Below are 23,984 nucleotides of genomic sequence, written 5' to 3'. Positions count from 1 at the left end.
TCTCTGCCCTTTGGGACACTAAGAGTTGAAATTGACCCTCTAAATTTGCTAAGTCCTTTCTCTCTGCTAAGGCAGCTATTTTACTTCCTATTCCCAACCAGTCCTGCATATCACTCTCCTCCTTCATTCAAGGCCTGCTTAACATGTTAGAATCATTAGCTTAGTTGGTTAATTCACTTGAAAAAAACAGTCACCTGATCGAGGGTAGGGTAGAAGAATGACCAAATTAGTAACTTGAATAAGCTATCCAGTCTTCTGTTAATCTGTAAACATAGCTCTGAAGAGTTATAGCTTCAAAAAAGCTAAAATCTAATGTTGGTGGTTTACTTTGTAATCCTTCTTTGTGATTGAAGTTATTCTTTATAATGATTGGGACAAATCAAAACCACAATGAGATACCACCTCACACCAGTGAGAATGGGGAAAATTATCAAGGCAGGGAACAACAAATGTTGGAGATGTTGTGGAGAAAGGGGAACCCTCTTACACTGTTGGTGGAATGTGAACTGGTGCAGCCACTCTGAAAAACTGTGTGGAGGTTCCTCAAAGAGTTAAAAATAGATCTGCCCTATGACCCCGCATTTGCACTGCTGGCGATTTACCCCAAAGATACAGATGCAGTGAAACGCCGGGACACCTGCACCCCGATGTTTCTAGCAGCAATGTCCACAATAGCCAAACTGTGGAAGGAGCCTCGGTGTCCATTGAAAAATGAATGGATAAAGAAGATGTGGTCTATGTATACAATGGAATATTACTCAGCCATTAGAAACAACAAATATCCACCATTTGCTTCGACGTGGATGGAACTGGAGGGTATTATGCTGAGTGAAATAAGTCAATCAGAGAAGGACAAACATTATATGTTCTCATTCATTTGTGGAATATAAAAAATAATGAAAGGGAATAAAGGGGAAAGGAGAAAAAATGAGTGGGAAATATCAGAAAGGGAGACAGAACATGAGAGACTCCTAACTCTGGGAAACGAACTAGGGGTGGTGGAAGGGGAGGTGGGTGGGGGGTGTGGGTGACTGGGTGACAGGCACTGAGGTGGGCAGTTGACGGGATGAGCACTGGGTGTTATTCTATATGTTGGCAAATTGAACACAAATAAAAAAATAAATTTATAAAAAAGTCCAATGTATAATAACAGAATGATGCACAGTGATAGGGAAGTAATGGGGAAGAGAAGAGATCCAAGATGTCCTATAGGTGTAGGGGTGTCTCTCCTGTGCAACTGGAGATAAAGTTGAAAGAAACTTTTTTTTTTCAAAAAAAAGGTTTTAGTCCATATAATTTTATAGACTGTTTCCCCACATTCTTGGGTTATGAGAAGTGTCATAGAGAGTGCATACGATGTAACTTAATGCATGATTCAAAAATATTGTTTCATTGTCATTAAAGCTACAGGATGTTCAGTGGGACAATTGCCTGGCTATGGTAAGTCATCATGTGCCTAGAATCCATTATCTTTACAAATTAATCCTTCTATTCAAATTTTCTCTATACCTAAAAATTGATTTTACTCATTTAGCACTTGACACTAAACTTTATTGGTCAGTGGTTGTGTAGTTATAAATAATAGTAATAATAATGATAATAATAATAATAAATTATATTTTGCAAAAACACTTTGAGATCCACCATTGAATTCTGTCCTCTGAAAGTCAATCATTTATTTATTCAACAAATATGCATTGAGTGATAACCATGTACAAACCAGTATTTAAGGTGCTTGAGATAAAAAAACTGAAAAATATTGTTATCAATAAACAAATATCCTTCCCTTCAGAGTGCCTGCATTCTACCATGAAAAGGTAAAACAAACAAACAAAAATAAACTCAATAAATAAGAAAACAGCATAATGAATACATTTAGAAATTGTTAAGTACAATAGTGGTAAAAAAGAGCTGCCTCTTTTGGACCTGGTAAAAGAGACTGGGGAGAGTAGGATCTGGGTGGACACCAAAGTGGTTCAGACTGTATAGTTCTGACCAAGAAGCTGGGTTTGAGAAGGTTTAATGGGGAAAAAAAAGGGGATGAGTAAGGGAGACATGTCGGTAAAGAGAATTTCAGGTAGAGGGCACAGCTGGCAGAAGGGTGCCTTGATGGGAAATGCCTGGTCTGGTATAAACCCGGCCTAGATGCCAGGGTAGAGGGAGGAGGATAAAACCAGAAGTATGTGGAGGGAGAGAGAATCAGAATCAGATAATTAACTGGTGCTCAGATACTCCAGTGTTTATACGTTCACTGTAAATATTACCACTTTAACTCTAAGTTCAAAGGAGAGTCATTGAACTCAACTTATTGTCTTGGGACCTGAAGGATCAGACCAGCTGCTGCATTCATAATGGACATGAGAGGGGCTGGAATATAGCCGAGATTAATGTTAGGAAACTAGTGTAGTAACCCAAGGAAGAGGATGGAAGTTCAGACCACAGTTGTAGCAGCAGAGTTAAATTATCTATGTATTCTGGGGGTAAAGCCGGGGTTTACTGATGGACTGGATGAGGACTAAAGAAATCAAGACAGGAGTCAACCAGATTCTTGGCCTGAGCAATTAGAAGGATGGAGTTCCTTTCCACTGAGATGAAGAAGCCTTTGGGTGTGTGTGCATGTGTGTGTGTTTTTCAGGAGAAAGAACAGAGAAGAAAATAAGGGGAAGTTCGGGGAATAGGAAAGATCTTTAAAGAGAATTTAAAGAAGAGAGACTCCTAACTCTAGAAAACAAACAAGGGGTGGTGAAAGGGAGGTGGGCGGGGGGTGGGGGTGACTGGGTGACGGGCACTGAGGAGGGCACTTGATGGGATGAGCACTGGGCGTTAAGTTATATGTTGGAAAATTGAACTCCAATAAAAAAAATTAAAAATACTAAAAACAAAATAAAGAAGTTAGCTGTTAATGAACCACAGTTCCAGAGAGAACAGAAGAAACCTCTCAGGAATTGGAAAGGAAAGGAGAAAGGGCTATACTAGCAGATGCACAAAACTTCTTGAAGCTTGGAAAGCAAGGAATGAAGGAAGAATTAACTTGATTGAATGATTGACATAAATCATGATAAGATGTAAAGTGAGATAACAGGATGGGAGGGGGACAGTGGAAACCAGGATGTAAACTTTCTCAAGGGACTAGTTATTCTCTGTTCATGCCTTGAAGAGGGTGGAAGGCCTGAGACTGTGCCACGGTGTCCCTCTGCCTGCTAAGCCCCTGGGGAGGTGTGATCTCCTGATGTCCACAGGGAAGAGTCCCTAGGGCTCTGAGTGTATGTTCTCTCTACTGCCTCCTGTCATGGATCCCTGACATTACAGTCACATGAATAAGTGCTTCACTAAATTGGCGGTTCCTGTTTAATTCCTGACGATGGATAAGCATGAGCAGAAACCCAGGGCATGAGCCTCTTTTCTACTTGGACCATGCATGGAAGAGGACTAGGATATGTGTGGTCTATGAGATATTAACAAGGTACATGTAAGAAAACATTATTATTATCTCCATTTGGAAAGGAGAGATGGAGAAAGGAATTGTTTGCTTATGATCAAATATAAACATATCAAAAAAGTGAAGGTACAGAAATCTTTGTTTAATACAAAAGCTCATCAATAAAGTATGTAGAGCCATCTGGAAATAGTTTATGAGACTGTTCCGTTTCTAAAATTATTATACTTCATGATAGTCCTCCAAATGTAAAAATCTGCAAAGAAAAATGTTTAAAAATCTAGAAAGAAAACCATATTGATGACCTTATTAGAAAGTAAGTAAAAATTTTTAATCAAAGAGATATTTCTGCAAGATAAAATAGGTTAAAATTCAAGGTAGAGTTAAAGTGGAGCATTAAAGTATTGGCAGATTATTATCAAAGTAATGCTAACTAAATTTTCCTTTAATCAATAATTGTATGTCATTTTAACATTTAGCAGTTGAGCATTTTAGCTTTTGTTTGGCAATTATTTATTAGACATAGATATAGAGAAATGTAGAAGCAAATTTAGCCTTCAGTGATTTAAGAATTTTTTTAGGAAGGTATGGAGTATACATTAAAAATAAGTCAAATATTATTATCAGTCCATCATCATCATCACCTTTATATTGTATTTAAGTAGAAACATTTAATTAAAAACAATCATGATCTTAAATATTTTCCATAGCATTGTAAGGCTCATACCATTATTTCACTTATAGGAACCATATTAATTTGCTGAGATCTAAAGAGAAAGGCATTATTTGAGGTCTTGCCACTAGTAAATGGCTAAATCAAAGAACTAATTGAATCAGAACTCTGAGAAATTTCCACTCTAAAAAAAATATCTCCAATGATAAAGGAAAAAGTTGCAGTCCCAGAGAGGCCTGGAGTCATAATCAGTTATATTTGAATCAGAGGAATGTATTTCATAATCCTTAGAAATTAGTTGAGTATAAAGAGGATTTAGAAAATAAATGAACAGGGGATCCCTGGGTGGCTCAGCGGTTTGGTGCCTGCTTTCAGTCCAGTGGGTGATCCTGGAGTCCTGGGATGGAGTCCAGGCTCCTGCCTGGAGCCTGCTTCTCCCTCTCTGCCTGTGTCTCTGCCTCTCTCCCTCTCTGTCTCTCATGAATAAATAAATAAATAAAATATTTAAAAAAATAAATGAATATAGTCATAGGAAAATTGAATGTAAAAAGAAATGGTTCTGAATTTGTTAATCTAGAAAGAAATGGAATCTTATCCATAACAGGAATGAAGAAAAAAAGGAGCAAGAAAGAGAGAAAACTAGAGACAGAGGCAGGCAGAGAGACAGAATGAGAGAGGAGGAGAAACAGAATTACAAATCTGATGCTGGAATTGTATTGGACTGTTCTCCACCAATTCAAGAATTGCCATTTCTGAAAAAAAGTCATTTCAACATGTCTGTTGACTTGGAAAAGCCTTATCAAGAAAATGTGGGACTCCATCTGGAAGAAGACTTGAGGAGCCCACTCCATTTCACAAATTATGATCTATGTGGATGTCAGGCCAGCTCAGCCAGAATGCAGTGACTCTTGATCTCAGGGAGTGAGTTCAAGTTCCAGGCAGGATACAGACAGAGATCACTTTTTTTTTTTTAAGTATGTTCTACAATTCTCCAAATGTAAATATTCCATATTTTCTGTTTTGTCCTGATGGAAAAATGTCCATAGCAAGATGGATTAAAGTGCTAATGGGGGCAATTGTTGCTGCTTAGCATGTTCCTATTGTCCAGTCCACCCTGGGAATCTTTGCTAAGTGGAAAATTCTCAGGAACAGAATTTTAGAAATGATCATGTCTCATATTAGAAGCAGAGTCAAGATGACTGCTGGATGCCCAAATTTCTAACTCTGCTTCTGTCATAGGTGGCAAGGTAAGAGGAATCGTGTCACAGATGAAAAAATAAGGTCGGAGAATACCAGAGAACAGTTGGTTGAATGAGTAGATGTAAGACCCGTTTGTTACATTGTAAAAGGAGATTTCACCTGCTTCATAGTCCAAAAAAATCCCAATGCAGTGAGGCCGTTCCAGGTGGAGGAGAGGCACCGAAGGGGAGGCAAGGACCATGTACTCATTCCCTTTGAGCAGCCACATGGCCCAGACACCGTTCTCAGGAGAAGGTGTGGTCTCTCCCTTCCTTGGCACTGTCTCTTGACAGACACCTAAACCCCATTCTGCTCTTTCTCCCACCATGACTTCCCAGTAATGCCTCCCTGAGGAGAAGTTCTGCAAACCCAGGATACAAGGCCATGTGTCAAATCTTTCAGGGTTGTTGGGGAGATCCCTCCACCGCTCTCCATCCTGCACAGTACGAAGATCGGCCGTCAAGAGGAGGCTAGGATGTGCTGTGACAGGGTCCAGCTTTACATCAACTGTGGGAAGAATTTTGTGGGAAATGTGAAAGGTCAGAAAAGACTGGTTAAAACATAATAAGCTGCAATATTATGGATAATAGTCATACTGTTCCTTATTCTTCTCTCTCCAATAACTCCTATGGGAAGCAAAATGAGTAGTTTACCTTGAGGGTTGCTGAGTATATTCTTCATCACTTCCTTGTGTATCCCACTGCTACCTCTGCATAGCTCAGGACTCATGACTGCCTCAATAAAAACATAACCATTGATGATGTGACAAATCGCATGTATTAACCATTTAGAGTCCTTTCACTTACATTCAGAGCAGTGGGGTAATCTTAGGAAGACCTTCTGAATTTATTTTTTTCTCAAAATCCATAGAAAAAATTGTTAATTTGAAATTCACCACTTTCAAGTTATGTCACTGCTGTAGGCAAAATTCTAAGATGAGCCCATGGCCTCCAGACCTTGGTGCTACTCTCATATTTATGTTTATTATACGGAACATGATGGGGTAGATCTAACCTAATATAATCACATGAACCCTTAAAATCAGAAACATTTTTCTGGCTATTGGGTTGATGGAAGGAAGTCAGAGATATTTGAATTTCATATGTCATTGCTGGCATTGAAGATGGAATGAGCCACAAGAGGAGCAAGGCCAGTGACCTCCAACTGACAGCCAGCAAGGAAACGGAGATCTCAGTCCTACAACTGCCAGAACTACCTTATGCCAATAAACTAAATAAGATTGAAAGTGGAGTCTTCCCCAGACTCATCAGAAGAGTCAAGCCTGGCCAACACCTTAATATTGATCTTGTTAAAACCCAAGCAGAGAAATGAGCTGACCCCACAGGAATGTCTGGTCCACAAAACTATGACCTAATAAATGTATGTGGTTTTAAGAAGCAAAGGTGTTGGTAATTTATTACACAAAAGAAAACCTATACTGATATTGTGAAATCCCAGGGAGATTGATGTGAAGTTTTACTTATACACACAATAAATACAACTATATGTAAAATTTCCTCAGAGAACAAGGCAGGGTGTAAAATATTCAAGGTTTTTTCTTTATAAATGTTCAAAAATAATAAATTTCTTTAATATAGTTTTATTTTTAATATCATAACAAATACTACTAAAATGGTACCATTTGTCTCTAAACCACTTCTGGTGATCTTGTGTTGAAACTGTAACTTGAGTGGGTCATGTAAGGAATATATCATCACTGCTAATGCATTCAACCACCCTCAAGGTGACTTATCATCCCCACATTACACATGAGGAGACTCAAAGTTGGAGTTCATGTGACTTTCCCAAACTCTAGAGGTCATAAATAACAGATTGAAATGTGGGCTTCCATGGAACTGTGTTAGGCCTACTTAATGTATGCACTCTCTTTACACATCATTTCCATGCCAGCACACACCCTTGCTTGATTTATGAGAAAATAAATCTGTGAAATAGTTGTTAATATGGTCTATCTCCAATTCCTCCCCCACCCCTCTCTCTTATACTCAATTGCTTATCATGATGTAATGAAACTGCCCATGTCTGTCTTTCCAGTGACCTCCCCCTGGTGAGTAGTCATTAGAGTTCACCTTAAATTACTTTTCTATAGCAGTCAATGCTGTTGAGAATCCCTTTGTCCTGGAAAACCACCTTTCTCTTTCCCAAAGACACTGATGCTTTCCTTCCCTGTCTACTCATCACTCATTCTTGGTCTCCTGTGCTGCTTTCCCCTCTTCTCCATCCAGTGGTTTCAGGACTGGAACCTTTTCTTTCCTTCTTAGCTCACTCTCAGTGTGTTCCTGGGCTGGTTGGATCATTGCTTTAATTAAATTCTGTTCATATGCTTACTGATTCCAAATGCACATCTCTACCTTAGAGAGGTAGACTTTTCTCTTTCTCTGACAACTCATATCTAATACAACAGCAGATTTTGACAGCTTTACTTTCTAAATATGCCAAGATTCTGTCAACATTCTCCATCTCAGCACTTCCGATAATACTACCATGCTGATCCAATCCACAAACATCTCGGATTGAATGACTGCAAAGGCTCCTAATTGCTTTTCCCACTTAAAGCCTTGCCCCTTTGAATTTATTCTCAATTAAACGTACAGAGTCAGAGTCTCAAAACATTAGTCTGATCATGTTATTCCTCCATTCACAACTTTTCATGAATTTCTTGCTTCATGCAAAGGTAAAGCATCCTGGTCACAGTGACCTGCCCGTAACACCCTAAGCTAGTTGGTCTTTTCTTGGCCTCACTGACTCTTCCCTTGCTTACTTCTCCCCTGTCACACAGACGTCTTCATAGCTCCTGGAACACATCTTCTAATTTCTATCTCAGGCCTGGGTACTCATTGTTTCTGATGCCTGGAATGTTTTTCTCCACATCAGATATTTGATGATTTAACCCCAAGGGACCTTCCTTGATTGTCAAATTCAAATGAGATGCCCTAACCTAAGAATGTCTGGCTATCCTTACCTTATTTGTTTCCCCAAAATTTTGTATCTTCTAGCATTCTATGCATTTTTCATAATTTAAGTAAATATGTACAACATGAAGCTATGGATTTGTAGGATTTGGGGTTCTTGTTCAATAATATATTTTAATACTTAGGTGTCTGACACAAAATATAGGATATTTCTTGAATTGATTCATTAATTATTTAATTCATTAAAAATGGAAATATGAGGACACTTATTATAGGAGTGTAATAAATTACAGAGGTCATATAGTTACTACATGTTTAATCTGCCCATCATTGAACAGGGCTGCTAAAATGGGTTTTCTCATGAAGGATGGCTGAAGCTTCCTTCCAAGTAATGAAACTAGCATTTAGCCACAGTTTGTCTGCTTTGCTGGGTATAACTTGGATTAAACAGAGAAATACTAATGTTGAATCTATATTGCTTTGAAGAACAACATAATCAGACCTAACAAACTCATTTATGTACCACATTTATTCCTACATGACAATAAATAACTGAATATATTTGGCTTTATTCACTACCTAATTTAAGCAACTTATCAAATTATAGATAATAAAATAAATTTGATACACAGCAATGTTTTTATATTGATAGTTTTTGTTTTCAAAAAAATTCATTTAGCCCTCCAAACAATATATGTTTTCAGCATTTTGTTTTATTTTAAATATTTATTTATTTATTCATGAGAGACACACAGAAAGAGGCAGAGACACAGGCAGAGGGAGAAGCAAGCTCCCTGCGGGAAGCCCGGCGTGGGACTCGATCCTGGGTCCCAGGATCATGCCCTAAGCCAAAGGCAGATGCTCAGCCACTGAGCCACCCAGGCATCCCTGTTTTCAGTATTTTATAAACAGGGAAGTTAATATCCATTGGAACAAATGTTATTCATATCACCGCAAATAAACTCTGAATCATACTTTCAAGCCTAATTTTTCTAACTAAATGTAGCTTAAATGGGTGTTAGTGACTCTGATTCTCTTTATAACTCTACACAAATATCCCAGTTCTGTTTCTTCTGAACACAGCACTCTCTCCCATCCACCGTTATAACTTGGTATGACCATGTGACTCACTTTAATTAATGACGTCTTCAGGGAAGCCAGTGTGCCACATTATTGTGGATGCCTGTAAGGACCAGAGTCTAATCCACCAGAACTTAGCAGTTTCCCAGAGCGACCAGCAACAGAAAGGAGGTGGGGCTCTACCTGGATGGGTCCCAGGAGAAGATGAAGTGAAGCACGTGTCTCCAGAATCCACTAGTAAACCAATGATATGATCTAGAAATAAGCCTTTGATGGGGTGCCTGGTGGCTCAGTGATTAAGTGACCAGCCTTTGGTTTCAGCTCAGGTCTGATGTTCGGTCATCAGATCAAGCCTCACGTCTGACTCCACATCCGGTGAAGAATTTGCTTGGGTTACTCTCTCCCACTATCACAAATCAATAAATAACTCTTTAAAAATTCAAAATAAACTTTGAATTCTATCTGTTACTGCTGCCTGACTTGTCCAGAAACAAGATGCAATAACAGCCAAACCATGTTATAGTTCTCCTTGCTCAAAGAGCAGCCTACCTTGGAACTTTCTCAACATTTCCCTCATCCCAGGGATGCGACACATTGTCTTCAGTTCCATGGGGATGGTCTCTGCTTCCAGCTGCATGACATCCTGACTTCTGAGAAGGGCACAGAACAGAGAATTCTCAGTACAGTGTATCCACTAACTTCCTTGTCCTCCCCCAACCCATTTCCTAAGTCAGAAAGGAAACATACCGGCTCAAGGCTCCTCTCACACCCTGAAAGTAAAAGAGAAATATGAGCAGGTGTGAGTCAGACCTCCAAACCACTTTTGACGGATTGGAAACAAACCATTAACATCTCTTTAGGAATGAATGGAAATAATTAAGTATGAAGATAAAACTATAGGAAACATGAATCTCTCTTGACAAAATCCAAAAATTGGCTGTTGAATTTTCTCTTTAATTAATTAATTTATTTTTTTAATAAATTTATTTTTATTGGTGTTCAATTTGCCAACATATAGAATAACACCCAGTGCTCATCCCATCAAGTGCCCGCCTCAGTGCCCATCACCCAGTCACCCCCACCCCCCACCCACCTCCCCTTCCACCACCCCTAGTTCGTTTCCCAGAGTTAGGAGTCTTTCATGTTCTGTCTCCCTTTCTGATATTTCCCACTCATTTTTTCTCCTTTCCCTTTTATTCCCTTTCACTATTTTTATATTCCCCAAATAAATGAGACCATATAATGTTTGTTCTCCCACTGACTTATTTCACTCAGCATAATACCCTCCAGGTCCATCCACGTCGAAGCAAATGGTGGGTATTTGTCGTTTCTAATGGCTGAGTAATATTCCATTGTCTACATAAACCACATCTTCTTTATCCATTCATCTTTCGATGGGCACCGAGGCTCCTTCCACAGTTTGGCTATTGTGGACATTGCTGCTAGAAACATCGGGGTGCAGGTGTCCCGGCGTTTCATTGCATCTAAATCTTTGGGGTAAATCCCTAACAGTGCAATTGCTGGGTCATAGGGCAGGTCTATTTTTAACTCTTTGAGGAACCTCCACACAGTTTTCCAGAGTGGCTGCACCAATTCACATTCCCACCAACAGTGCAGGAGGGTTCCCTTTTCTCCGCATCCTCTCCAACATTTGTTGTTTCCTGCCTTGTTAATTTTCCCCATTCTCACTGGTGTGAGGTGGTATCTCATTGTGGTTTTGATTTGTATTTCCCTGATGGCAAGTGATGCAGAGCATTTTCTCATGTGCATGTTGGCCATGTCTATGTCTTCCTCTGTGAGATTTCTCTTCATGTCTTTTCCCCACTTCATGATTGGATTGTTTGTTTCTTTGCTGTTGAGTTTAAGAAGTTCTTTATAGATTTTGGAAACTAGCCCTTTATCTGATAGGTCATTTGCAAATATCTTCTCCCATTCTGTAGGTTGTCTTTGAGTTTTGTTGACTTTATCCTTTGCTGTGCAAAAGCTTCTTATCTTGATGAAGTCCCAATAATTCCTTTTTTCATTTTGTTTCTCTTGCCTTCGTGGATGTCTCTTTAATTTTAAAATCAGTTTTCCTCTACTACAATATCAGACTACACAAAGTTTAGGTTAATTCCAACGATATCAACCAATTTATTTCTGAATTGATACTTTTGACATTTGGATATATTAATAAAGAGTTACATTTTGTCACACAAATAGATGGAATTAAGGTAAAAATAGACCTCATATATTTCCAGAATTTATTTGAGGGACAGAGAAAGGTATTGACAAAAAAAAATTACTTCTGATGCCCAAATTTCTCATTCTTTGGACCACCACAACATAGCTATGAACCCATATGGAATAGGTTACATAACTAGATAAAAAGGTAAGTCATTAATTAATGGCAACATTTTATCTCAAAGAGATTATTTAAATAAATTACCTATTTTACATTTTCCTTTTGCCTATGAAAATAGCCACATATCAGATAAATTTTGAGAAGGCATAAAAGCAGGAAAATAATTGACTTTAGTTTTTACAGGACTGGTAGGCCTTTTTTTTTTTGGCCTTTGTTGGTAAAATGCTGCTTGCTAGTACTGAGGAGGAAAGGGAAAGGTGGATATAAGAATGAACATAAATAATTTTAGGATATATTCTCCCTAAGATATGTAGTATAAGTCATTTTAACACTGATTTTAATGAGCACTAATAAGTGATTGTTTTCAGTGCTGTGTTTTGAAATATGGTAAAATGAGATGATGGATGTTGTATTTGAAAATACTAAATTTCTGTGTATGCTTATTTTCTGAAGTTCAGAAAATCAATTACTTTCTGATGCTTAGTTTGCTCACATAGAAATGAGCCTAATAATAATAATAATAATAATAATAATAATAAGTGTTGCTTATATACAGAGATATATTGAAAACAAAATGGATTAAGTGAAATAAAATAAATAAATATGCTTTGTAAGTTTATTCATTTCATGAACTTCCCAACTGTGTAACCAGTGCCATGTACTCACTGTACTTGTAAACATTACATAGATAGTCAATATGAAGATTTCCTGGCACTTTCAGTGTCTGGATCTAAGTCAAGGTGGGATCTGAGCATCAGCTACTAGATGAGGATGTGGATTATTAGTTGAGAATCTCCTGAATGGGTCATTGGGGATGAGACAGAATGAAGTGTGCCCAGAAGTCTTCTATTGCAGTGCATTCTATCATGCTAATACACACACATTAACAATAGCTTTCTCAGTTCCCTTGGGATTTTGATGACCTCGCGGAGGATTAAAAACAAGTAAGTATTCCCTGTTTCCTGTCTGAAGTATAATACCTAACTGATTGTGAGGAAATGGCAAGAAGTCCATTTAATCCCTCCCCACCATGCCTGGAATGCACATGCAATATGGACAAGGAAATCCATGTTTACCCCAAAGTTTAACAGGAACATTTGAAGATGGACAGCTTAAAATATTATTCATATGTTTAACTACTGACATGGAAATGGATTACAGAAGACTTCTGGAATTGTCATTATCCTCATTGACAGATTGTGAGGATTTTAGGCAACACAGTGTGGACTGTCCATTTTTTGTTTAACCTTATCATAAGATCAAATTAATTTTACTTTCCAAAAATACTTAATTTTGGTTTCTACTATGAACTGTTTTATACATTTCTCTAGGGTCCCTTCTCATTCTGATGCTAGAACTTAGATTCAAGGTATGTTCCAAACAGATTCTATGGTGTCCTTTTCCTACAATGCATAGAGGCCCAAGTGGTTTGCTGTGTGTGGGTGAAAGCTCTGTATCCCCTGTGGTCTCACATCTGCCCCTGGCTTTGCCTCAGCGCCCAGGCTCACCTCCAGCAGAGCCAGAGCTGAGCGCTGGCACCTCTCCTCCAGCTCCTGGGCCAGCTCCTTCAGAGCCCTGCCCTGCTGCACCAGCCTGTTCTTGTTCTCCCGCAGTCTCTGCAGGGTGGCTCTCTCCTCCTCCTCCAGCCTCCTCAGCTGCAGCTGCTCCTCTAGGGCCAGGAAGCCACGATACTTCTCAAACTCCAACCTGAAGCGCTGCCTTTGGATTTCCACTTTCTCCTGGAGTGACACAGGGGATCAAATCATCAACAAAGGGGTATCTTCAGATATAGGGTAGGGAGCTGACAGCAGCGTCTAGAGACACCTCCAAAGAGACCATAATTCTGCCCAATGATTGATTGGCTGCATTTTAACAACAAGCAGAAACCCAGAGCCGTGCGATTGGACAAGTGGTCTGCTACAGTTTTCAAATTTAGAGTCTGAGAAAGACGGTTGGATTTGAGTTCTCAGTGTGCAACGGGCTTGGGGACCAGGCAATTTTACCTGCAAGTTTTGGTACCATATTTAAATTATGGGGGAAGAGGAGTGTGGGGATTAACAAGTCAATTGGAGAATGACAAACATTATATGTTCTCATTCATTTGGGGAATATAAATAATAGTGAAAGGGAATAGAAGGGAAGGGAGAAGAAATGGGTGGGAAATATCAGAAAGGGAGACAGAACATGAAGACTCCTAACTCTGGGAAACAAACTAGGGGTGGTGGAAGGGGAGGAGAGTGGGGGGCAGGGGTGAAAGGGTGATGGTCACTGAGGGGGGAACTTGATGAGATGAGCACTGGGTGTTATGCTATATGTTGGCAAACTGAACTCCAATAAAAAAATAAAGAAAAAAATAAATACCTATTAAACTGCTGAGCAGAGTGACTCACATGCAATGATTACAGAATGAAGTTAAAATATATTAAAGTAGTCACTAGAATGACAACACTGTGGAAACAAACGAATCTCTGTGAAGAGAGATTAGACAGACCTGGATTTAGACATTAGAATGTGAACATTGTTTAGTAATTGGAAATTGTGAAAACTTAAAGTTAATGTTCTCTGCTCAGTCAAAAAAGAAGTAAATGATCCACAGGCCATTTATTGCAGTTAACTTCAGAAAATTAATCCTTATTTCTACCCAAATCTTACATGTACATGTTTTAAATAGACCTAAGGAATATACTTTGACACAGCATCATTATACATACATTTTATTCTCTTAAGACTGAGATGTGGAAGACTAACTTTAAAAAAAGAAGAAGAAGAAAAATGACATGCAACAGAGGATATTCCAGACAGTGGGCAGAGGGGAGTATTTTTAATAAAATGCAGCTGGAAGCTTAAAAAAGGGTATAGAAAGCAAATTCAACTGCCATAGTATCTCATTTTGGATTCCCTTTGCTAAACATTGTAAGGTCTTGGTTTGATTAAAGGGCATCAGATATCATCTTTTTCTAAAACAACAAAACAAAAACAAAAACAAAATTAGTAATGGTTCTAAAATCCCTTAAGACTCCTGCAATTTTCCATCTCAACCTCTTTCTGCCACTTTCTAATCCACTGGGTTAATATAATCCTGACTTTAAAAAAATGTTTTTAATAATAAATTTATTTTTTATTGGTGTTCAATAAATGGTGGGTATTTGTCATTTTTTTAATTTTTTTTAATTTTTATTTATTTATGATAGTCACACACAGAGAGAGAGAGAGAGGCAGAGACATAGGCAGAGGGAGAAGCAGGCTCCATGCACTGGGAGCCCGAAATGGGATTCGATCCCGGGTCTCCAGGATCCGCCCTGGGCCAAAGGCAGGCGCTAAACTGCTGCGCCACCCAGGGATCCCTATTTGTCATTTCTAATGGCTGAGTAATATTCCATTGATCCTGACTTTAAAAAAAATTAATCAACTCTAAACTCCATAGTTTGATCTGAAAGATACAATTCATGTAATTTATCCATGATGTTGGAGCCTGAGCTGTTGAGGAGTGGTGCTAGTAATCCAGTCATGGAAGAAGAGTGGAGTTACCCCATGAGGGACAGCATGGTATAAGATGAGGTTTGGTTGTAATCCTGATTTCTACCACATCCTCCTTTTGAGAACTACAATTATATCTATTGACATAAATAGGAGAAGTGTTTTTGTAGAAGTTAGAGTTCATTTTAGTAAACCGGTGTGTATTGCATTTGGTCTACAAGGCTACATTCTCCGTAGTAAAGATCATGCAAAGTTTATATGACTTAGAACAGGGATCTTGGAATCATCTCTACTTAGAATAATTAGTGGAGTGTTTGCAAAATGCAGAAACCAAGGTCTTGTGTCTGGAGCTTCTGATTGTGTAAATCTGTGGTCATGTCATGATTGAAAACAATTGACTTAGATTATTAGCCTAAAAAGAACAAAAATTATCAATAAATGTTTAACTTTACATATCATATGGATAACTATAGAAAAAGATGAGATTCAACACATAAGAAAAATGTAGCATAAATGGTCTTTATGGAAATATCAGGGTGAGGATAGAGTATAAGATGTAATTTTCAAGAAAAGAGAAATGAAATAATTAGAAAAGTATAGAAAACAATCAGAGAAGAAGGGTTATTTGGAGAAGGCCAAATAATAAAAATACTCTATAAAATAAATCTTATATATGTCATATATAAGATATGCATATGTATAAATATGCATATAATTTCTATATATAGATTCTCAATCTTTACCCTATTGATATTTGACCAGATGATTATTGTGAGTTTTTATGGGCTGTTCTGTGCATTGTAGGGTGTTTGACAGAATGCCTGGCTTTCGCCCATGGAGTCCCAGTAGCAAACTCCCCTCCCTACCCCCCAGATTGTGTCTACAGATATTGCAAATATCTCTTGGAAGGCAAAATCACCACAGACTGAGAACCATTGTGTATGAGTGCGTGTGTGTGTGTGTGTGTGTGTGTTTGTTAATAGGTAAGTGAAAAAAATGATGAAGTATAAAAAAAAGAAGATACATATATGGCTTACTGACAAGAGGCTGAAAGTTCAGATTATCCTCCTATATGTAAAATGATCACTATTACCTGTATTTCATGTTTATCGATCTTGTGAAATATTTATTATATAATTTGTCCAATGAATACACACATACACACACATTTTAAACTAGAAATGATGTATGAGACTCTACGTACTAGGAATGGAGCAGTGAGTTATATAGTATAATCAAGATCAGTAAGACTACTTATTTATAATTTGGATTGGGGTAGTATTAATAGAGATAAAAATAACACAAATACATGGTATAATTTGAGGGAATGTGATGATCCAGGTTGATGCAGATGTTTCTCGAGAGCAACTATGTAAATGGAACAAAAGTGTGGAGCAGAGAAGGTGGTTGAATAGTAATTGAATGATTGGATCTTTCAGACAAGCTAGTCTCCTGAAGTCCCAAGATACTTTTACCTTCCAAACGACAGTTTTCTTCCCCATGTTGGCCTCCTGAGTCAAGGTCTCCTCCATCTCCTTCCTTATTAGTTCTAGGGCCATCTGAAGCTTTGTCTGTTTGGAAAGATATAGATATAGATATATTAACCCATTATAGATGCCCCAGATCAGCACCTAATATCAAGCAGGCATGTTGGGAAATAAAAGATCAATTAAAATAGGTCCTACTAAGTACAGAAAAACTTTTAACCTCATTAATGATTAAGTAAAATATAAATATATTTTAAATGTTAATGCCAGTTATAATCAAAGATTTATCTAAAAGTATGTTCATTGCAACATAATTTAAAATAGTAGAACAGTAACTTACCATATGTCAAAAACAGGAGAGTGAGGAAAATGTATTCCATATTAACATGATGGAATTAAAATAAGATGCTGCAGAATATCGAATGACAGGAAACATTCACAACTATAAAGTCAATTAAAATAAGTATATTTTATATGAATTGACACAAATTTTGAAAAAAAGTGCTTGTAATAAATATATAAAAAACTAAGTAGAGGGGCACCTGGGTGGCTCAGTCAGTTGGGTGCCTGCCTTCAGCTCAGGTCATGATCCCAGGGTCCTGGGATTGAGTCCAGCATTGGGCTCCCTGCTAGGCAAGGAGTCGGCTTCTCCCTCTCCCTTCCCATACTCATGTTCCCTCTCTTTCTCGCTGTCTCAAATAAATAAAATCTTTTAAAAGAACAACTAGGTAACAACAAATGTTCAGTAGATGACACTGCATCTACTACTGCTTGGTTGGAAGTGATGTTATTCCTTATATCTATATATTTCAACGTTTTAAAATTATTTATTGCTTTATAATAAGAAAGTTGTTTATTATTATTTGGTCAAATAGAATCTTATAAGTTACTAATTTTCAAGTGAAAAGGAGATACAAAAAAAGAAAAGGAGATACAGAATATCATAAACCTTATGAGAGATTTATAAAATAATGAGATGAGCTCCTTTCAACCCTACAAATCTGCTGGAGGTAAACATATGTATTTAATCTATAGAGAACCCTCAGAAAGATACATATGTACAGACATTTTTATATTCTTTGCTAAGTCATTCAGTAGATCTTAGGGAAAATTTGAGAAAAGAAAACCTTTTCCCAAAGTCATTTAATATGCCTTATACAGCAACTGGCTTTTATTTTATTTTATTTTCTAAATAATTTATTTTTTCATGAGAGACACAGAGACATAGGCAGAGGCAAAAGCAGGCTCCCTGCTGGGAGCCTGATGCAGGACTCAAACAGGACCTGAGCCAAAGGCAGGGGCTCAACTGCTGAGCCACCCAGGCATCCCCAACAACTGCCTTTAAAAGAGATTGCTATAATTTTATCTGTGATGCTGCATATAAAGTACCAGAAAGATTCATAGAAGTATTTGACAAGATGAGGGGAGTGACATTTGTTTTAGTGTTTGCAAGAAATAGAACTTTGATATTTATAGAAAAGATCCCTTACACAGAAAGAAAGACTGATCAAAAACAAGTAGGTGAGGGATGCCTGGGTGGCTCAGTGATTGAGCACCTCCCTTAGGCCCTGGAGGTGATCCTGGAGTCCCGGCATCGAATTCCACATCGGACTCCCTGCATGGAGCCTGCTTCTCTCTCTGCTGTGTCTCTGTTTCTCTCTCTGTGTGTCTCTCATGAATAAATAAATAAAATCTTAAAAAAAAGAGGTGAAAAACATGTGGCATGTTTGGGGCCAGCAGTGATTAGGCTAGTTTTGCCGGATCTCATAGTTGTTGACATAAGAACTGTGGAAACAGAACTTAGGACCCCAGGGAAGTTTGACTTATAGGCTAAAGGGTTTAACAAGTATTTATTTGGTATTTAAATCAGGACTATTAAAATACAAGGAACTTCTTTAGACATATTACATATAGCCAAGTTACACTGAGTTAACTTCTGGATAAAAAGAAAGGAGGAACAGCATACTTTAAAAGTGTAGCTAGAAAGGAGCTGGCACCTGAATTTTATAGATGACAACCAAAATAAAAAAGAAAAGCTAAGAGATATTTCCAGGCATGTCAGGAAGAAAGTTGAGGTGGAAAATATCCCAAAAACCTTTTTTTTTTAAAACAATCAAAGGTAAAAATATCATCACTATCATCGTCATCATCATCATCATCATCATTTTAGAAAGTCAATATTCGAAATTTATTTAATTGAGACAGTACTTCTGTTAAACATGTTCATAGACTGAAGACAAGTCCCACTCCCCTTGTGGTAGTAGCTGTTCCTAATGCTGGAAATTTAAATGTAATCAGAATATGTCAGAGAACTTCTGGAGAGCACCAACCAGTAGGAAAAATTCTATCAGAGTTTCACAGATGCCACTTTTGGGGGCTAAGTACCCCAATATGAGCCACCTTCCCCTTGAGGGTGCCCACATTATGTGAGCCCAAATCTGTGTGGAATAGACCTGCCTGTGTGTGAAGCCACAGATTTTTACCTCAGGGTACACAAGCATCTGCAGGCTTTAAAGATGATGAGAGCCATGTGCCCAGCAGACTCTACTGTCCGAAACCCAGGGTTGTTTTGGTGACAATATAAAGTAACATAGAGATAAGCACTTATTAAAAAGCAAGGTATCGTACAACTAGGAAGCATTTACAATCAAGATAGATACTTATCATGAAGAGCCCATTGGATATCACAGCCTTCCACACCAGACCTCTAGCCCTCCCAGAACACCAGCCTCAGGAAGAATAAAAGCAGGATGAAAGTAAAGGGCTAGGGAAGGCTTCTCAGAGGAGAAGAAAGAGTAAAATAACGGAGCACTTGAGCTTTTGAACAGAGGTCTCAGAAAGGGTTTCCATACCACAAGGCAAGAAGACCAGAGCTGAGTGTGAGCTGTGAGGCAAGAGGGGGTGAGAAGGGCGCGGAGTCATTCAGATCAGGACTATGTCCTTTGGATTTGTCCCTGGGCAAGCCACCAACACCGCGGGCTCAGGCCGCTCCTGTCTGGGCCGTGACTCCAGGCTCGCCATCGAGCCTCTCCACCTGCGCCTCGCGGTGTGCATGCACATCCGGCTCTCACCTGGTAACACCTAGCTGCGTCCTGGAGCGGCGCTGTATGGTGGCTCCTGTGCTCCGGAGTGGTGTCGCAGACCCAGCAAAGCACCTCCTGGTCCTCCTCGCAGAACAGGCTCAGGTCCTCACCATGCCGTGCACACTGGCGCACCCCCAAGGGCCCAGCGCCCAGCCCCAGCTGCCGCACGCTGTCCACCAGGCTGGCCAGCTGCCGATTAGGCCGAAAGCTCTCCAGCGCAAAGGGGCCGCGGCACTGCGGGCAAGCATAGAGGCCCCCCTGCGCGCTGTACGACTTCTCGCAGAACTCGGAGATGCACCTAAGGCAGAAGCTGTGGCCGCAGGCCACGCTGACTGGGTCCTGCAGGAAATCCAGACACACGGGGCACCTGGCCTCCTCACGCAGCCGCTCCCCAGGCGCCCCCGAGGCCATGGCCGTAGGGCCGGAGGTCGCCTGGCCCGGGGTGATAGTTGCACTGTCCTCCCCAGCTGCCCGCACTATCTGCCCTTGAGGTCTGGCACAGGGCGGAACCCCACAGCCTCAGGAGAGGCAGATGCAGCCTGGGTTTTATCCGCTGGCTCTGCTTCAAGAGTCCAAATGAGCCACTCCTGGTGAAAAGTTGCAACTCAGTGACAAGGATAAAATTGACGTTTTAGTAATCATGGCCTCCTAGGAAACTGCATATTTGTAACAGAATCCCTCACACTGTATCTTCATGGAGCCCCTACTCTCAGGTTTCAATCTCAGTGCATTTGGAGAATTGCTGAGCTCTGGCCTTTCATTATTTTTCTCAACTACCCCATGGCTTTCTTATCCTTACATAGTATAACAATTTCTTAAAATCTTTTCCAAACTTTACTTTTTTCTACCCACTCCATCCCATTAATTATAAAAGGAATGAGTAGATGAGCTGATCTGGGGATATGACAGGTGTATAACTCAGCAAATATTTGCAACATACATATCTGGCATAGTTCAATGAGGGTCCTATAAGGATTGTGTGCCTGTTATTATTGTTGCAAAGCATATCTTGGAGGTGACAAGGCTTTCCTCAGAAGGAATAATTCACGCGTAGCCCCTCAGAGCTGCTGCAACTCTGAAGTCTGAAGATTGAGAAAGATGCATAAGAAGCAAGATAATTTGAAGAGAGGAAGTGATACCTACTCAGGATGAGTGTGGTGAGGTCAGTAGGTCAACTGAAAAGTAACAAATGCAGGGAGTGTCTGTCACTGAACAAAAATGTGATTTCCATTTTGAATTTGAAGTTATGGTAGCTATGCATGGACCAAATCATCCAGACCCAAGGGTAAGCGAAAGACAGAATGTTCCAGTTCTCAAAGAACCTTACAATCCAACAAGAGAACTCAGGCAATTAGAAAGGAATCGCTCAGCAGTGCTACAAGATTATAATAGAGGACTCTGGACTAACCTGCAGGGTTGGGGCGAGGCCGGCAGGGAGTCTCTGAGCTAACAACTGAAGGGCCAGTACAGGCAGTAAGCAGGAAGGGAAGCCATCAACAGAGCAGTAAGAGGCCACAGGGTACACAAGCCTGAACTGTGCTAGGAGGGAGCAGGACACAGCCTGGGACCAGAGCCCTCCAGGCAGGCTGTGTGTGGGGCCAGATGAGGGTGAGTGGCAGCAGATAAGGTCCCCATGACAGGCAAGGACAGATGACTCAGGTCTTTGGGGTTCCTGTGAAGTTTGCAGTCCTTTTTTTTTTTTTTTAAGATGTATTTATGTATTTGAGAGAGAGAGCATGAGTGAGGAGAGGGGTAGAGGGAGAGGGAATCTCCAGCAGAATCCCCACTGAGCACAGGGCCCAAGAAGGGGTGGGGGTACAGTTTATCAGTACAGTTTATCCTAGAAGCTAATGGATGAGGGAATTTCAAAGATGACAATATCACGTCAAAAGTGAGATCCATGTTTTTCTACATTTTACATATATAGTTAGGTTTTTGTTTACATCCCTGAGGCTCTCAATGATGCTAGAAACATTTCTATTTTATTGGGAGACACAATAAGCAATATATATATTCGCTCAAATGTATGGATGAATTGATAAGACAGCTCACTGGAATGCAGATTTGCTAATTCCTGGGAAGCTGAGGAGCTTGCTGGCTTCAGTGTGGGGGGCACAGTGGTCTTCAGGGGGTGAGCTCAGTGTCTGAATGGACATCCGATGGCATTTCTTCCCAGCTGATTGTAATGTAGCTGAGTTTTGTTTTGTCTCCAGACTTGTTAGCTTGGGAATGAAGTCGATGACATCCTTGTTCTTAGAGAAACACAATTCCCTCCAGTCTGTCTGTGCAGGTAGGCACTGGGCCTGATTATAATTTGATTTCATTGTATTGCAAATGCTGTGAAGTGACTGCCTGGGTACCTTTTTGTTTAATAGGGTTGGTCTCACATTTGTATTTTCTCATTCAGCTTCTTCTAAGGTGAAGAGAAAACCTCCGTGAGCCAATACACACATATTTCAGTGCACTCCCTCCCAGATTCCTCCGTCTGATTCAGGTTGCATCGTTCCAAATCCACCCCAACCCTCACTAATGCTCCTTTTCTAGGTCTTTTCATCTGTGTCTTATCTTCTCTGACAACACAGGATCCTCCATCCTTGGACTATGCCTCCCTGCTCACCTTCCCTAACTTCTTGGGCATGGTGGCTTTGGGTCTTAAACTGCTGCCTTCAGGACATCCATAGTTTTCTCCCTTTCAGCCTCTCGCTCTCCCTGGCACACTTTTGTCTCAGCCCTGGGGATTCACAATCTCCTAGACTCAAGCTCCTCCTCCTCCACAGGAAGAAAAAAAAAAAAAAAGCAACAGTTACTGACACAGCACTTTCCTTCCTATTTGTGGTTTTCAAAAGGATCTTGGTTGGTTTTCATTCAGCAGTTACAGCCTGCGTTATTGTTGTTCCTTTTTTTTATTCCCCAGAAACTGCTTTTGTGATTCATTGAGCTAAACTTTTCAAACGTGCTCTGTGGACACAGCCTCAACTCTCCCTAGTTATACTAAAGGGCGGCTGCATCCAGGGCAGCTCTGTGTTTCTGAGGAAGGAATCTGGTAAGAGGAGTTGAAGCAGAGAAGGTCTTTCTGACTCTGAGGGAGAACTGAGGGTCTCTGAGACATTGGAAGGTGCAGGGGGATAAATGCCAGCCTTTGGCTGGCTTTGCACACGCATGAGCTCCATTCCTCACATGTGCATGTTAGCAAATGTAGATTTATGTAGTAATGCTATATTTAAACAGTGATTTATATTAGAATTTTCTTTTAAATAATTTGAGTGTTTTAAGGACAAAAATGTTTCCTATTCATATTTTTATTCCAAAATCCCTTCACTCAGAGTCTGCACAGAGTAAGGGCCCAGTATAGTTTCTGGGGTAAATTAATAAATACAATGACCCATGTGAGATTTGCAATAATTCTCTGAAAAAAAAAAAAAAACATGTTGCAAGCCCCGTGCATATATTAGATATGAGACATGAGATAATGCAGGGAATAGAAAGAGACCCTGTCTTTATTGTATGTTTAGTGTTTGATGATGGTGTACTCTGCAAAGCAGGGCAGGAATGCCATTCCTCCTTCAGCAGATGGTTTTAGGAACAAGGCAGTGGATATGGGCATCAAATGCAGAGTTAATCAAGGTGAAGACCTCAGAGCTTATATGCAGCTGCAGGAGGGAGCTGGGACACGGGGAAAATAGTAAGGCAGTGGCACATATTACCAGGTGTACCCACTGGTGAACAACCAGTGGGCACATGGATGGCAAGACTGAAAACAGTATACTTAAGCATGTGGAGAAATGGTTCACAATGGAACTACCGAGTGTCCAGGGAGATCTGGAACTGTCAGCCTGCCTCAGTAGTGTGAGTAGAATCTGGTCAGAATAAACACAAGCACAAAATCCAATGAAGTATGCAAAGGATGTCCTGAGATGTCTAGTAGTTTGATGAGGTTCTTAGTCCAGCTGTGGATGGGGAAAGACCAGCTGATGACCAGTTTTGCATGCTCTGCAAATGTGTTTAGATTTTTATTTGTGAGTAATGGGTACTGATGACCGATTTTCAGTGATCATCACTGAATGTGATACCCATTCCCTGTTGTCGTCTTTTCTAGGGTTTTGGCCCTATGGGTCACTATGAATTAGAAGCTTTGCCTATCCTCAGGGATGTTCCAGTGTGGCTGCGAGCATGCAGTAAAATGGGTCATAGGTGTTTCTCCCAGCTTGTAGAGGCAGCCTGAACTCAACTGT

At 39.8% G+C, this 23,984-nt stretch overlaps 1 protein-coding gene across 1 annotated transcript; it reads right to left on the bottom strand.

The window, feature by feature from the left end:
* Positions 1-5,265: 5,265 nt before the first annotated feature.
* Positions 5,266-20,163, bottom strand: TRIM58 (tripartite motif containing 58). The gene is made up of 6 exons (XM_055333717.1): positions 19,741-20,163; positions 16,658-16,753; positions 13,214-13,444; positions 10,109-10,131; positions 9,911-10,011; positions 5,266-5,855 (listed from the first exon to the last, which is right to left on the bottom strand). Exons 1-6 carry the CDS (start codon positions 20,161-20,163, stop codon positions 5,266-5,268), a joined length of 1,464 nt encoding a protein of 487 aa, XP_055189692.1.
* Between the last annotated feature and the right edge of the window lie 3,821 nt (positions 20,164-23,984).

Source organism: Nyctereutes procyonoides, unplaced genomic scaffold, assembly GCF_905146905.1.
Source record: "Nyctereutes procyonoides isolate TBG_1078 unplaced genomic scaffold, NYPRO_anot_genome, whole genome shotgun sequence".
In the NCBI taxonomy this organism is placed as follows: Eukaryota; Metazoa; Chordata; class Mammalia; order Carnivora; family Canidae; genus Nyctereutes; species Nyctereutes procyonoides.
Note: the sequence above shows the minus strand (reverse complement) of the source record. Positions and strands in the feature narration are given on the sequence as shown.